Here is a 15,757-nt window from a genome sequence, read left to right on the forward strand (position 1 = left end):
CTACTTCTTCTTTTATAAGATTCCCGTTTTATTCTTTATGTTATTTTTGTACTAATATTAAAAATGGAGCATATCATAGAATTTTTCTGCAATTTGGCAATAAAATTAATACTAAAATCACAAGCGTGATAAGACTACTTCTTTTATAAGATTCCCGTTTTATTCTTTAGGTTATTTTTGTATACTAATATTAAAAATAGAATATATTGTATGGGATTTCTCAATGTGTATAGTAAAGTACGAAAGAGAGAAAGAGAAATAAAAAGGGTGCAAATTACAAACTTGCACATTGCTTCCTCATTATTACTTACAGCTCGCTACCATTGCTCCTATATATTTTATTTCGCTTATAAAGCTTCTTGAGGAAGCTTTTATTTTATTTAATGTATAATTATTAGTATTTATTTTTTTGGCTTCCTCATAGAGGAAGCTTTGTGAGCAAAGGGTTCTACTTGCACACTTAAAAACTATAAAGAAGCAATGTGCAATTTCTCAATATTTGCGGAAGTTAGAGCAAATTTACCGAAATTTCTATAACTCCAGAACTAATCAACCAAATCTTAACGAATTATATATGAAATAGGGGTAGAAAAGACTGAAAAATATAATAAAATTAGAAATAGATCGATATCTCCAAATTTGCGGAAATTAAAGCATAAACAAACATTTCTGCAAATTCAAAATTTTATTAAAAAAGAACCCCTTGATTATTAGCAATTTTTAGTAATTTTATTATATTCTTCAGTTCTTTTTTTCTACCCTTATTTCATATATAATTCGTTAAGATTTGGTTGATTAGTTCTGGAGTTATAGAAATTTCGGTAAATTTGGCACATACATACATACATACATACACACATACACATACATACATATACAGACATTTTTTTAAAACTGCAATTTTTCGACGTTTTAGAACATTCTAAACACATTTAGAAAAACAAAAAAAATTTTTTTTTACGAAAACAAAGCTTCCTCTATGAGGAAGCAAAAGGTATTCCCTGTATATATCGTTTTTTATATAAAGTTATTCTTGGAAAATGAGTGTGCAGACGTATTTTTTGCGTTCTGTTTTATCCACACACACACACACACACACGCACACGCACACGCGCACGCCCGCACGCACGCACACACACACACATACACACACACACACACACATACACACACAGAAGATAAGATAATTTAATGAAGTACAACGATTGAGAAAGGGAAGAAATTCAAGATTCGATTAATCTAATCGCTTTCTTGTAGCGTTATATTATCAATGACATCTCTTTCATTTTATCACGTAATCTAAAATTAAAGTATTGGAACAACACATTAAAATAATTATTATTATATGTATTAACATACCGTTCGGATTTCTATTGTCATCTTGCAGTTAAATAATTTTACGGATAATTCGTAATGTTCTCTATAATATTGTTTATCTGCAATATTTTTTTATTTATTTATTATAATGTAAAAAAATATTTCTATCAGCTTTTAAATGTCTGACCATTGCAGTAGTGTAAGACTGTGCATTATTCTGTGTTTATATACGTTACTTGATTGCGTTACACAAGTTGCAGCGTAACAAGCTGGCTTATAATCTAATCTCTGGTCTAATCTCTGGTCTCGATAAGATTCACAGGACTCGGTATAAAAGAAACTCAGCGCTCCAAAATAAAATTAATTGTAATGACATAATTATAGTTAATTGCGCTTCCTGGATACACAACGCAATACAGAAATTGCCGTAAGTGACTGCTTTAGTGATTGCAACGAAACCCAATGGACGTTCTCGACAAAAGAAAAACGAAGAAAACATAACGTCAAGTGATTTCGAGCGTTCTACAAAATTAAATTCCTTAGATGCTCAAAGATCGAATCGTTATTGTGATATACGTAATAATCAGTGAGAGATCTTGGTGTTCGATTTAACGATTCGATATCGGCGAAACGTGCCTATAAATACGTCTACATTTTTTTTTAGCTCGCAGTTTCGTTCGTGCTGTTTAATTAAACGCTAAGTCAAACGGTTGTCAGAAACTTTACTGACGTAAATCAACTTACAACGAGCCGTAGGTAAACAGTATATGATCATTTTAGGCCTTGGAAAACATTTTGTATTCACAGATAATACAAAATATACAATTCTAAGTTTAAGTACTAAACGAGTGACGTCATGACGTGTTGATTAAATTTATGGATATTTCGTTCGAACGTGCGTTTCGACTTCTGCTTCTGTGTTATATGCGCGTCGCGATAATTTGCGAAAACATTTTCGATAATCGCGATGTTCTTTCACGATAATATATAATAATAACGGCGACGAATTCGTTAGCTTTAAGACTGTGACCGTGTTCGATGTAACTTAATAAAACGTCTTTTCTACTTCACACAGAAAAATGAATCTGATAACGTTCGGACTCATTTTGCTTTGTTGCAATGTTTGGGCAGCAAAGACAAACCGTAAGTAGATATCTATATTTTCTCTTTTGTTTCTTGGTATTTCTCCTATATTTCCCTAGAGACGCATTAACCCATTAAGTCCTAGGAGGCCCCTACGCGCTTTCCTGTTTTAAATCCTTGTCGTTCGGATTTAGACCGCAATTGATATTTAGTGATAAAAAGAGTTGCTCTTTCTAAAAATCTAGTCAGCAATAGTGTGAAATTTCTAAAAATATATATATAAAAGTTGAAAGTGAACATAAAACAGGTAAGTGACCACTGCTTTTTCACTGACAAATATTCAACTAATAAATAATTTTATCCATTTTTTTTAGTAGAATTTTTGTTATAGATAACTCAAAAATAATATTTATATTAATTTATTTTTTTTTTAAAGATAGGCGAAATCATTTATTAATTAAATATTTGTCAGTAAAAAAAGATAGGAGTTACTTATTCATTTTATCTAACCTCTACTTATATCTTTTTTTTTAAATATCTCACCTCATCACCGACTAGATTTTCGGAAAGAGCAACTCTTTGTACCCTTAAATGTCAATTGCGGTCTAAAAATGTTAATCAGATTACAAGGATTTAAAGCACATAAAGGCCTAGGGCTGAATGATTAAGCTATATATTTTTAGAAGAGTTAATCGTCTTTACATTTATTTCATATTCATCTTTGTACTGTCTATTTTTTGAACAATCTGTTATTAAGTTATTTGTTTTTAGAGAGATTCAGGTATTCTTTTTCAAAAATATTTTATTTTAGAAATATTTTTGATAAGAAGAGATCGTACTTTAGCGTATTTTTGAACAATCTATCGTGTTATTAAACTATTATCTCGGTTCAATTTATTCTTTAATATTATTAATTTTCATAACTCTACAAATCTTTTTTTACCTTTATTTACGCATTTTTTACCTTTGTTATATTTTTTCTTTTAATGTGATAATATTTCATCAGACATATTATTAGATAACGTTCAAGGCACTTGCATTTGTTTAGCATTAGTTTGTAAGCTACACCGTGCAAATTTTAACTTTCAGTTGCAAGCAAATTTGGGAATAAGAGGTTAGAAGATTTTCTTGAAAAGTTTAAAACTATATTAAAGACTGGAAACGAGACACTCGGAATTCCGATTCTTGATCCATTTAATGCGGACCGGTTAGATATCAGACTAAATGAGGAAAAAATAAAGTGAGTGCCGTTCTAATTTTTTAAATTAAATGACAGTAAAATTGCAAGCGTTGCCTAATCAATATTTTTTTCTAATATAGCCTCAGCTAATAATGCGTGTTACTTAAACAAAAAAAAAACAAAATGTGTGTGTATCGCGGAATTAAATGATTTATAAATTTTTCTTTACGTTTCTCGTATATTCTCAGATTGGATGCGATCTTGACGAAGGCCAACGTAATCGGTTTGTCCGAATATAATATTATTAATGCTGACTACACGTTGTCCATCAAAGAAATTGTCTTGAAACTTCATCTTTCGTGGCCACTGTCGATAGCCGCGAGTACTAATTATTCTATGAACGGTAAAGTTGATGTTTTCGAAATTTACGGCAAGGGTGATATAAAGTGAGTAGTCATTCTTGACCGATCGAGAATCGAAACCAATATAATATTTCGGCAATTTTAATTTCAAGATTTTAAAATCACAAGTTCTTCGTAAGATGTTTTCAACTTATTTTAAATGTTTCTTCCTAATAATTTTATGTCTGTTTTCATAGTAATAAAAAAACTGAATCCATCTTAATTTAAAGTAAACATACAGATCGTAAATTGTTAAAGTTAATGATATAGGTACTACGTGTTCAATTTTCAGAATGACCGCGCAAAAATTTACTTTTGACACAGAAATTAATTTCATAATGGACGGCGGGCTAACCGGACACTTGAAAGTAAAAAACATGAAATTGAAGCTTTCTTTAAATTCACTAGATGTAAGTAAACGGATTAAAAAAATATCATCAAAACTTTTTTTTTCTTTCTTTCTTTGTTCTTGCTTTTTTTTCTTTCTTCTTGCAATCTTCACAATTAACTGTCATGTCGGTGCGATAATAAAATTTTAATTTTATATGTATATATATATATATCACAAACGTTCTCAAAAACTTGCTGAGAAAAAAATATATGCAACTAAGAAAACTCAAATATATATATATTTTTTATATATATTTACCATATATTTCTGAAAATTTATCGATAAATTATTTAAAATACATTAAATAATTATTTTAATTTATAAAGTAATAATTTATATAATTATGAAATATTTCTCTTTTTTTGTACAAATTTCTTGTTTCCGGTTCTCAGAAATTTATTGTAATAACAATTTGAAAATGTTTAGCAGAAATTAAATTATATGTTTGTAAAAAAATTGTATCGCTTTATATATGTAATATTCACGCTAGCTTATATATATTTTTGATATATATATATATATATATATATATATATATCAAAAAAAATATTTATTTTGCAAAAACGTTAAAAAAAATTGACATTTTTAGAATTTGAAGTTTTATGTGCAACCAGCTATAGAAATCATTATTCAAAACATCATTTTTAACTTTCAAGCAATTTTTTCGTTATTCGATTATTTTCGACACAACTTAATTTTCAGTTAATCACTAATTTATTCTTTCTATCTTTTCCCAATTATCAATTCTAATCCTTGTATCTTTTTTCTCTTGTTTCAATTGCTAATTCTTTTTATTATTTGCAGTTGCATGTGACGGGCCTCTATGACAACGATGAATTGTCCGCGGTAATAAGTGCCGTGATTTCCGATATGGCACCTGAGTTAATTAAGGATGACTCGATTATAAAAGAGGTTATTCCAGTTATCTCAAATCAGCTCGACGCTTTTCTATCCACCATGACAGTTTTTGAATTATTGAAACTAATTTTAAATTTCTAGCGTTAAAGTTAAGCATTTATTATTATTATTAAATTTACACATAAATTTAAGCGTTAAATTCTTGTGTCATATTGGCGTCGTCTAAACAGTCATTTGTACAGTATTTCATCACGATGATTATTTGCAAATTGTAATCGGATGAAATGAAAGTCTAATTGTTTATTATATTGTAGGCGAATTACGAATGTACTTTCGGTATATCTATTTTACTTTAAGTACAGAGAGTGTACACTAGTTCAGCAATAGAAAACAGATCCAATTGGCTGAGTCCAGCAGAGAAAGCTGCTTTGCAACTGTTGTAAAATTCGTGAGTTTGATTGGTGTATACTCTTGGTTACGGTCAAAATTAATAGAATCAACCAATCAAATTCATGAATTTTGTAAGAGTACGTTACAAAGCAATTTTCAAGACGGCCGGTCTTAAGAATTTTGCGGACTTGATTGCGGTTGGAGTTATCGGTTGACAGTTGCGAATTGACCAATCAAAGCAAAAGGTTACTGGCTGACTGGTCAATCTGCAAATCTGTCAATCGTAATTCCAACCGCAATCCGCAGTGCAACATAGTCTTTATGGTAATTCGCATAAGGCTCTCCGCACAAGAACATTCGTAACACGTCACGTTACATTAAGCGCCAATTATATATTTAGATCCGTACATAAACTTGGACTTATATTAATGTACAGGGAAATCCATAATAAAAGTGCATTTTGCATTTAAATAAAAGATCCATTGTATGCTAATGCCATCTCAGTAAACTATTGAAATATAGTAAACATAACGACCAAAGTGCGAGAGAAGTAGTAAGCTTGAATGATAAAGCAGCAGAGAGAAACCTGAAAGCGTGTATGTACGCTCGATAAAAGTGCTCTGGTACATAAGACTTATACAGTAAGCAAAGTGACCAATCATAGTTAAGTGTTCTTGAAAATAACTTAAGATCCATATATGACTCTAATGGCACATGACCCTATAATGGTACATGATCCTATAATGGTATGAACATTGTTCATTGAAAAATGGTTTGTGTCCGTTCTCTGATTCATGTGTCCAAACTACTCAGATTAAAGATAGTCAAGATAAAAGTCAGGTAAGATGAATAGATAAGTCAGACAAGGACCGACAATTAATCGATCTGACTTTATCTCACCAACGATGAGCTGACCACGCGGCATCAGTGATGCTAGGCAATGCTAGGTCTCGTTGCTACAGCACGTGGAAGGTTTAGCGCAAACAAGGAAGGAGCCCGCGTGTACGTGTGCGTTCGACACTCGACCAGGGCGGCTCGATTCTTGAATTCATTCTATCTTTTCTGTAAGAGCAGAATGTGTGCATACGTTCCTCTTTCGAAGGAATTAAAAAATCGAGTTCCATTTTTTGCGTAACAGGAAAAAGTGCGTTATCCTGGACCGGTCCCAGAGTTATGCCATACTGTCACCGGCTAAAAATTCTCCCTTTACATATTCCGCTTTCGATAATATCAAGTTTTATATCTTATCAGCAAAAATTAAAGCATCCACCTTCGCGCGATCGAAAAATAGATCAACTTCAAATGACTGTTACTTTGGCAAAAGTGATCAGAATGAGATAGTTCAACAAGCATTTTACAATTTCAAGTCTCCACTTTTCAGATCAATCTTTAGATTTTACTGATTTTTTACAGAGCTACGGGGAATACGGGGATTCAAATAGAAATTTGTTACACGTAAAATTTTAGACCAACTTTGCAAACTTTTGTGCCATTTTTGAGTAGTTGTACACAAATTCGTAATTCAATAAAGCGGTTGCTACGTTTTTTTCGTTTTTATGTTCTTTATGGCTTTTTCCTGCCGGCGGCAAGCAACTCCCGATACATATCGCGCGCCGTCGCGTCGTTACCGCCATTCGAAAAATTAAATAAATCCAATTAAATCTCGATAATATTCATTTATATTATCGACATTTATATTATCGATATGTTTGAGTTGTATTTCTCACGTTACAACGACTACGATATAGCGTATACTAACGTATCTCACATTTAGTTGCTTTATACGGTCGCGTAGGATGTTAATGATTGTGATGCTTGCGTATGTGATAGATGGTTCTTTATCAAGCTTTTGTTACATGTAGCGTATGCATGATGTATTTAGACTCTGAAAAACAAGTTTGCACTTGTGTGCCTACCCGCATCTGTCTGAATATGTCCGTGAATGCTTTGTGAAAATCTATACCTTTCAGGGAGCGATAGGGTATACGAATAAAGCATAACGTTATTCATGTATTTGAGTCGATCTACAGATTTACACAAGTTTATTTAGATCAAAGAGGGGTCGGGGTGTTCTGGCTTTCGGTTTGATTTTTTGGACCTACATGGTTTTTTATTCCATACATCGAAGTTGGTTGAATGACAAATAGAGAGATATATAATATTTGTTACATTTAAATAAATATTGTTAGTAAATTTGAACATTTTGCCATATGCCTGCCGCCCACCAGAAGGACAAACACGCCACAAAAAAGATGATATTTGATCAATGGGAAACAATGTTCAAATAAAAAGATGTTTTGCTGCGTTTGCTTTCAGCACGAAAGCGCCCAAAATTTCTATCTTTTATTGCTCATTATATGTTGAAAGAAAATATCAGAACTTATAAATTATTATAGGCTGTGACGTGACAAGTCGCGTCTACTTCCCGGACGGGCTCGGCCGAGGGGAATTCGGGGATGCTTCCTCGTTGGAGCGAGGGGAGGGCGGTTGCGTATTCTTAATTGGTCTAATTAGCTGTTAAGTTTTTAAGGGATCGCCAGAGCTGTTTTGGTTTGTTTCGCGTGGAAAATGTATGCGCGGAGGCAGCAAGTTAAAAATGTTTAAAAAAGTTGCTAAACTTTGGAGTCGTAAAAAATCCTTTTGGTATATGTGTTTTTTATCTAAAAGGATAAAATTTTATTTTACCTATATTCACAAAGTTTCACCTAAATCTGAGCATGGACGTTTTCGGAAGTTTCGCCGGGAAATAATTTAATGAAAACGAGGGAAAAACTTAGAACGAAGATTGTACAGTCATGCGTGAAAAATTCGCTTAATTAATACGCGAAAGCACTTAAGAAAGAAAGCAACAAAGCTGCTCAACAGGTAAACTTGAAGACAGAGAAAAAGGTAGTTTTAATAAAAATTTCACGAAAGTTGTAAGAAAATTAATAGCATGGGAAACAAATGTTTATTACAATCGGACATCAGTAAAAGTTTATTTTAGGAAATATTTGAATAATAAAATTTTACTTTATTAGCATCAAAATCGAGATCAAGTTTTAAGACAATCAATCAGCATCGCGAAAAAGACACAATAACAGGCTTTCCATGCCTTTTTTAGAATTAAAGGAATAAGGAAATGCATGGATATAATCGCGCAGCGTTTAAAATCAGAAAAGAATGCCTTCGGTATTTTTTTGACAAAAAATCAATATTTTTGCTTTATTTATAAGTTTTATTTCTTTATTTTACATTTATATCGTTGCGCTTGACAATGATGAGACTCACTTCGCGCCAGCGTTCTCCCAAATTCGCGGAAATAAAGAAACAGGGTTGGCGGGGAACAACTCGCTTATTCGTCGTTTATACAGCAGAATATGATATTACAGAGCATGATATTAGGTGCCCCAAATACGTTTATAGATCGGTAATTGTATATTCAGAGAATTTAAAACACGTTCGTCCAAATTCTGCATAACGATGAAAAGCGTTTGAGAGCATACTTCCAGAGAAAAATTTTTATTCATTTTGAAATGTATTATATTATTAGAAAGTTACATATTTTGGTCTGCTAAGTGCGCCTGCATGAGTGCTGGACAACGATGCTATAGTGTTGTACATAACTTATCGCAAGAATTAACACGAAAAGTACACGAAGCTACTATAGGATATGCAACAGGTATGGGACATATATATATATATATGTCGTAGGCTTATAGAAAAATCAGACCATTAGTTAAAATCCTAGAAACTTAGCTAAACGCCGGCCAATAGAGTATAATGAACCGTGAATTAGTGTAATAGCCTAGTAAATTCAGCCTTTTAGGCTAAAAGCCGGCTGTTAGCCTAACTGACACGCTTTAGGCAGTTAGAAAAATGATTATTGGATAGCATTGCGAATGTGAACAAAACATTTTAAAAGATACGGAGAGTTCAAACATAATATACAACAAGGTCATAACGGCTATACCTATATGTAATTATACTTTTAATATTTGTTATGACTTATATATATATATACATGTCGTATCCTTGTTTTTAATATCGACTCTTTAAATCAGTTCACTTTGAATTCAAGTGGCAGAAGGAGCTCGCTTCTCATTCTTAATTATTTATCGAATTTCTGCATGAACACCAATTATTATTTTATATCACTATTGACGAACATGTAAGCATACTAAATCAATTTCATTTAATTCGTTTATTAATTTGTTATTTATCTGCCTTTTTATATAACAAAAATGTATCTGGCTTTCAGATCACTGAATGTTTAGGCTTTATTTCACTTCTTTTTGACAAAACATTTAACTAGGAATCAGAATTATTGAGTGCAAGTTGTTAGTTTTGTAGCAGTCGCCACCATGGCAAGTTACACGCCAGTAGTGGTAATGGATTTTAAGAATGACGTGTACCAAATTGGTACACAAAAGATGGTTTGCTGAGAGGTTGGTTTTCTCGTTCTGATATAGCTAAATCAGGCACCAGCTCTACTTGCATTAATAAATAATAACATATGTAATAATGTGTATGTGTAATTAAATGTTTTGTTTACATTTGCAATGATATCCAATAGTCATTTTTCTAACTGCCCAAAGCGTGTTAGGCCGTTAGGCTAACAGCCCGGCTTTTAGCCTAAGAGGCTGAATTTACTAGGTTATTACACTAATTCACGGTTCATTAATTACTCTATTGGCTGGCGTTCAGCTAAGTTCCTAGGATTTTAGCTAACGGGCTGATTTTTCTATAAGATATATATATAAGATATATATATATCTTCCGTTCTTCTGGAAAACCAGGCTTTCAAAACATTGCGAATTGTGAGAATACTAAAAAATAAGTATTTTATATTTAGTCCATTTTATTACATATTGAGAATATGTAGAATAGATTAAATAAACGATACATTAATATTAATACAAAAGCAGAACGTTCTTTCATATCTGCAATGTCTATATGTATAATATAATATTAATTTTATAATTTATAACAGAAATACCTAGGTTCTTTATCTGCGCGGAGTATATTTTATAGATATTTTAATTTTGTAAGGATGTTTGTAAATATAATAATGAGTTTTGACTCGAATCATACACGTAAATATTGTAATATTATCCAGCCCGACGTACCTACATTATTATTTTATTTTATTTATTTTATTTTATTTTATTTTATTTTATTTTACTTTATTTTATGTATTATTTAGGTTGCGGTCCGATTCACGCTCACAGCGTTGTATAAGCATCGAATATCAAACGAAAAAGAGCGATGCTTTCAGCGCTGTGAGCTGTGAGCGTGAATCGGACCGCAGCCTTAGTCGTCTCTGTTCATTTCTTTTTTTATTTATACGCGTTTAATTATTATACGCGTATAGACGAGAGAGGTTCGAAGGACGCGAGGCTTGTTCTTCTTTCAATTTAATTGGCCCGAGGGGCAGTACCTCGCCCAACCGGCCATAAACACGTAAGAGGTTCACAAGACCTCTGTAAAGTTAGCACCCCTGCCAATTTTGGAATTCTGATATAATTGATGGAGTTCTGACCCCTCCCCAAAGCTCACAAGTAAGGTGTGTGTGTGTGTGTGTGTGTGTGTGTGTGTGTGTGTGTGTGTGTGTGTGTGTGTGTGTGTGTGTGTGTGTGTGTGTGTGTGTGTGTGTGTGTGTGTGTGTGGTTGTGTGTGTGTATGGTAGTGTGTGTGTGTGTGTGTGTGTGTGTGTGTGTGTGTGTGTGTGTGTGTGTGTGTAGGTATGTGTGTGTGTGTGTGTGTGTGTGTGTGTGTGTGTGTGTGTGTGTGTGTGTGTGTGTGTGTGTGTGTGTGTGTGTGTGTGTGTGTGTGTGTGTGTGTGTGTGTGTGTGTGTGTGTGTGTGTGTGTGTGTGTGTGTGTGTGTGTGTGTGTGTGTGTGTGTGTGTGTGTGTGTGTGTGTGTGTGTGTGTGTGTGTGTGTGTGTGTGTGTGTGTGTGTAGTCTGCGGTGATGGGAACTCGGGAAAATCCTTGGGTTCGTTAAGCCCAAAGCCTAAGCAATTGTGCGGATCAATTTCCCCCTGTGGGTTGTGTAAGTATGTACAATTACGTTCACGTAATCGTAAGTACTTTTCGCTTAACTTTTTTGTTTGGAGTCTCAGCTTAATTCTACAAACGCGCGCGGTATGATATTCCTTGATGTCTACTGAATGGACCTGCACTCTCATTTTGTAACATCAAGTTGTAGAATTTTTATACGAAGCAAATATTGTTAAAAACTAGTGTAGGTATTACAGACAGCTTTAAAATCACCTTAAAGGGACTCTCATCACTCTCTCTCTAGTTCGCGGCGTTGCGTTAGCGTTAGCGCTTAGCGCTGATGCTGATTAACGTCACGTATCACGCACACGCATCGATCCTTCCTGCTAAAAGTGTAGTAATCATGATTCTGCTCGAGATACACAATAGGATACTCGAGGAAACGTTGACGAACAAAATCAAGAATGCCCTGTCGGGGTAGGTGTCTCGTGAGTCACATAGTCCTCTCTCCTTAGGGATCCCGGTGTCCGCGTAACCTAACCTCATTCCGGAAGACGTGACGCCGGGGCGGTGCCGCGCCTTCGTTTCTCCCCGAGAAATTCCCATTTCGAACAACATGTCGAATTTAAACTCTCTTCCCTTTTAATTCTGTTTTTCTCCACCTTCTTTCAACTCTCTTCGCTATGTTTCTTCCGATTTTGTCTTGTTTTACCTCGAGATCTCGCCCCTTCTTTCCTCTCTGGATTTCGTTTCAAGCAGTATGCAGTAAGCTGAGTAAGCTATTGACCAACCACATAACACATATACTACGTTTACGCGAGCGTTACTTCTGTAGTAACTTACGATAATTTATTCCGCGTAAACGGGTGAATTATCGTAAGTTACTACAGAAGTAACGCTTGCGTAAACGTAGTAACAGTCGATTATTCTTGAATTGTAAAAATCCCATTCAATAACTTACTGCCTACGTCTTACTGTATACTCCTGCTGCCATTGTAGACGCTTCAATCTTCTCCCATTTGATATTTGCGAAATCTCATATCTTTCCAAATAATTTTTCAAAAAAAGATTTTTGCTTCCCTGATTTATTTTCGCTTCTTCCATTACATTTCTGCACTTTGTCTCACGCTATTTTGCTTTTCTCGTTTTGTTTTAAAATTTTATCTCTAGAATTTTATTTTCAGTTTTTTTTTAACGTTTGCTAATCTTGGCTCACTAACATCTTATTTGTGAAATCTTTTTCAACAAAACGGTTTACTTTTAAAAGTAGATTTTTGTTTTTTTGTCTTATCATTTCTTTCACCCCATGTTTCTTTTCTTTACATTATTTTTTTATTTCTTATTTTAAGATCTTGGGAATTTTATTCCCATAGCTTTCATATCCTGGCTCATGCCATGCTCTGTTAGTTGTAAAATCTTGTCAAATCAATAGTCTTATGATTATTTTCTATCAGAAATATATGTTTTGTTTGTAGACATAAGCAGGAGTCGACAGATGTGGTCATAGCAGATTTTGATGGAGTATTGTTTCATATTTCAAACCTCAGTGGAGATAAATCGAAACTTAGAGTAAGTCGACATACTTACTTAAACATCTTTTGTGGTTCTTTTGAAATAACTCATCAATTTTCTAATATTTATATTTTTTGCAGATTAGTATCTTACTTAAATTTTATAAACAGTTACAAGAGCATGGAGCAGACGAGTTGCTCAAACGAGAGTACGGGTCTCATCTTATTGCACCGGAGAGCGGTTAGTTTTATGTTTTAATCATCTTGATGCTTTCACGCTTGTTAACGAAAGTAATTAATTGCTTTAAATCGTTTTTCATTTGTTACAGGTTACAATGTATCTGTTCTTATAGATTTGGAGAAATTACCAGAGGATTGGGAGGCATTAGTGAGGAAAGTTGCCCTATTGAAGAGGCATTGCTTCGCCAGTGTCTTCGAAAAATACTTTGACTTTCAGGAAGAATACTGCGATTCGCCGGGCAGGCCAGTACAGAAGAGAGCTGTAATCCAATATCGAGACGAGGAAACGATGTAAGAAATATATCTATGCACGTGACGGCTCAGTTGTTACTTTTATTATTATTAATCTCCGTTAATTCTCGCCAAGGTACGTGGAAGCTAAGAGCGACAGAGTCACGGTAGTATTCAGTACAATATTCAAGGATGAAGACGATATGGTCATCGGCAAACTTTTTCTTCAAGAACTGAAAGAGGGTAGGCGTGCGAGCCATACCGCCCCACAAGTCTTGTTCAATCACCGTGAGCCGCCGTTGGAGTTGCAGGATTCCGAGGCGGCAGTCGGAGATTGCATTGGTTACATCACATTCGGTAAAGAAAATTTGACGTTTATTTTTTGCATTTGTTGAGTCGCGTCAATATGACGTCAAAACTTCCTATTTATGTATATCTTACAAAGAAAATTAAAAAAGCTTCCTCTATGAGGAAGCAAAAGACTGATATATAACATTTTTTGTTAGAAACTTAAATTTTAAATTTTAAGGATTTACTATAATTTAATAATTATAATAATAGAAGATTTATGTGCAATTTTATTAGTAAACTCTTAAATTTTAAAGATTTGTTAAGACTATCTGGAAGAAATGTAATAATTATTACTGCTGCGTATTTGTGTAACTTTCTACTATTGATATATTTCAAGCTGAACATACAAACTCATATAATTTTACTTTAAAACTCATATTGTTTTATTTTATATGTTTACAGTACTGTTTCCACGTCATACCAATCGAGAGGCTCGCGACAACACCATTGACCTGATACACATGTTTAGAAATTATCTGCATTATCATATTAAGTGCAGTAAAGTTTATATTCACTCGAGAATGCGTACCAAGACGACAGACTTTCTCAAGGTGTTGAACAGAGCGAGATCTCAATCCAAAAACACCGAAAAGAAGACTATCACGTAAGTTTTCACTCGCAAAACATCATAGACTAAACTGCAACAGAAATAATAAGTTGATCTTGATTGATTTAAATATATGCAAATTTAAATAATAATTTAAAATGTTTTATCGTAATAGTACAATTAATTACTTCCTCATAGAGGAAGCTTTGTTTTCGTAAAAAAAAATTTTTTTTTGTTGCTTTTGCCAATGTGTTCAGAATGTTCTAAAACGTCGAAAAATCGCTATTTTAAAAAAATGTCGGTATGTGTATGTATGTGTGTATGTGTGTATGTATGTGCCAAATTTACCGAAATTTCTATAACTCCAGAACTAATCAACCAAATCTTAACGAATTATATATGAAATAGGGGTAGAAAAAACTGAAGAATATATAGAATTAATAAAAATTGCTAATAATCAAAGGGTTCTTTTTGCTTCGTCAAATTTTTTTAGTCAAGAATTAGAAAAATAAAAAAAAACGGTTTCCAGAAAATTGGTAACAAAAAACTATACACTCTATAGTACTCCCCGGAAAATTCTACCCCTATTTCATATACAATTCGTTAAGATTTGGTTAATTAGTTCTGGAGTTATAGAAATTTCGGTAAATTTGGCACATACACACATCAGAGTTGAGAGACCTGTATGTAAGACCGTGATCTTAAGACATCACTTTCTCTATGAGGAAGCCAAGTGCAAATTTCTAATTTGCACTATTTTTTTACTTTTTTGGTAATGTTACCAGTCCACATGAAGGTAACGGTAGCTCGGAATAAAGTTCACGCATGCTCACGTACCGGCGGACGTATGCCAACATAATAGTCACATTAATCGGTCATCTCCATTATTTATAGTTAACGCCTCGTATTATCTTCTTTTTAGATCTTTTAAATTTATTTCCAAGTTTTTGCAAAATTTAAAATTAAATAATATTTTTCTAAAGTATATTTTTATTACTTACAATATTTTTTTTGTTGAATTTATCACATTATCTAATTGTAATTCTTTTTTAGGGGACGAACATTCATCAGGAAAGAATAAAAGTGCCGTAAGAGTGAAATTATTAACCGCACTAGCCGCTAATAATAATCTGAAAGTAAATTCTTTTATTAAATTAATTATTATATATCTATAAATCAATATATATATATATATATATATATATATATATATAAAATAAAATAAAACGATTCAGGAATAAACAGAAAAAAGATCACTTACATACAATAAAAAATA

General features: G+C 33.1%; 2 protein-coding genes across 7 annotated transcripts; both read left to right on the forward strand.

Moving 5' to 3' along the window:
• The first annotated feature begins 1,614 nt into the window (after positions 1-1,614).
• LOC143904285 (uncharacterized) lies at positions 1,615-6,113 on the forward strand. Of its 6 annotated transcripts, none has more exons than XM_077418834.1 (7): positions 1,615-1,744; positions 1,982-2,069; positions 2,393-2,460; positions 3,490-3,640; positions 3,829-4,026; positions 4,274-4,391; positions 5,177-6,113. In XM_077418834.1, exons 3-7 carry the CDS (start codon positions 2,397-2,399, stop codon positions 5,369-5,371), a joined length of 726 nt encoding a protein of 241 aa, XP_077274960.1. In that variant the 5' UTR covers positions 1,615-1,744; positions 1,982-2,069; positions 2,393-2,396; the 3' UTR covers positions 5,372-6,113. The 6 variants fall into 6 exon arrangements, with proteins under 6 accessions (XP_077274960.1, XP_077274958.1, XP_077274962.1 ...); XM_077418832.1 differs by having other exon boundaries at positions 1,630-1,744; positions 1,982-2,073; XM_077418833.1 differs by lacking the exon at positions 1,615-1,744 and adding an exon at positions 1,752-1,903 and having other exon boundaries at positions 1,982-2,073.
• Positions 6,114-11,905: 5,792 nt separating this feature from the next.
• Positions 11,906-15,687, forward strand: Arpc2 (Actin-related protein 2/3 complex, subunit 2). Its single transcript, XM_077418825.1, has 7 exons — positions 11,906-12,078; positions 13,077-13,170; positions 13,254-13,353; positions 13,442-13,643; positions 13,720-13,940; positions 14,337-14,538; positions 15,535-15,687. The coding sequence occupies exons 1-7, from the start codon at positions 11,942-11,944 to the stop codon at positions 15,560-15,562; spliced, it is 984 nt and encodes a 327-aa protein (XP_077274951.1). The 5' UTR covers positions 11,906-11,941; the 3' UTR covers positions 15,563-15,687.
• Positions 15,688-15,757: the final 70 nt, after the last annotated feature.

Source organism: Temnothorax americanus, unplaced genomic scaffold (genome assembly GCF_048541705.1).
Source record: "Temnothorax americanus isolate GAGA-0224 unplaced genomic scaffold, ASM4854170v1 Scaffold50, whole genome shotgun sequence".
Lineage (NCBI taxonomy): Eukaryota > Metazoa > Arthropoda > Insecta > Hymenoptera > Formicidae > Temnothorax > Temnothorax americanus.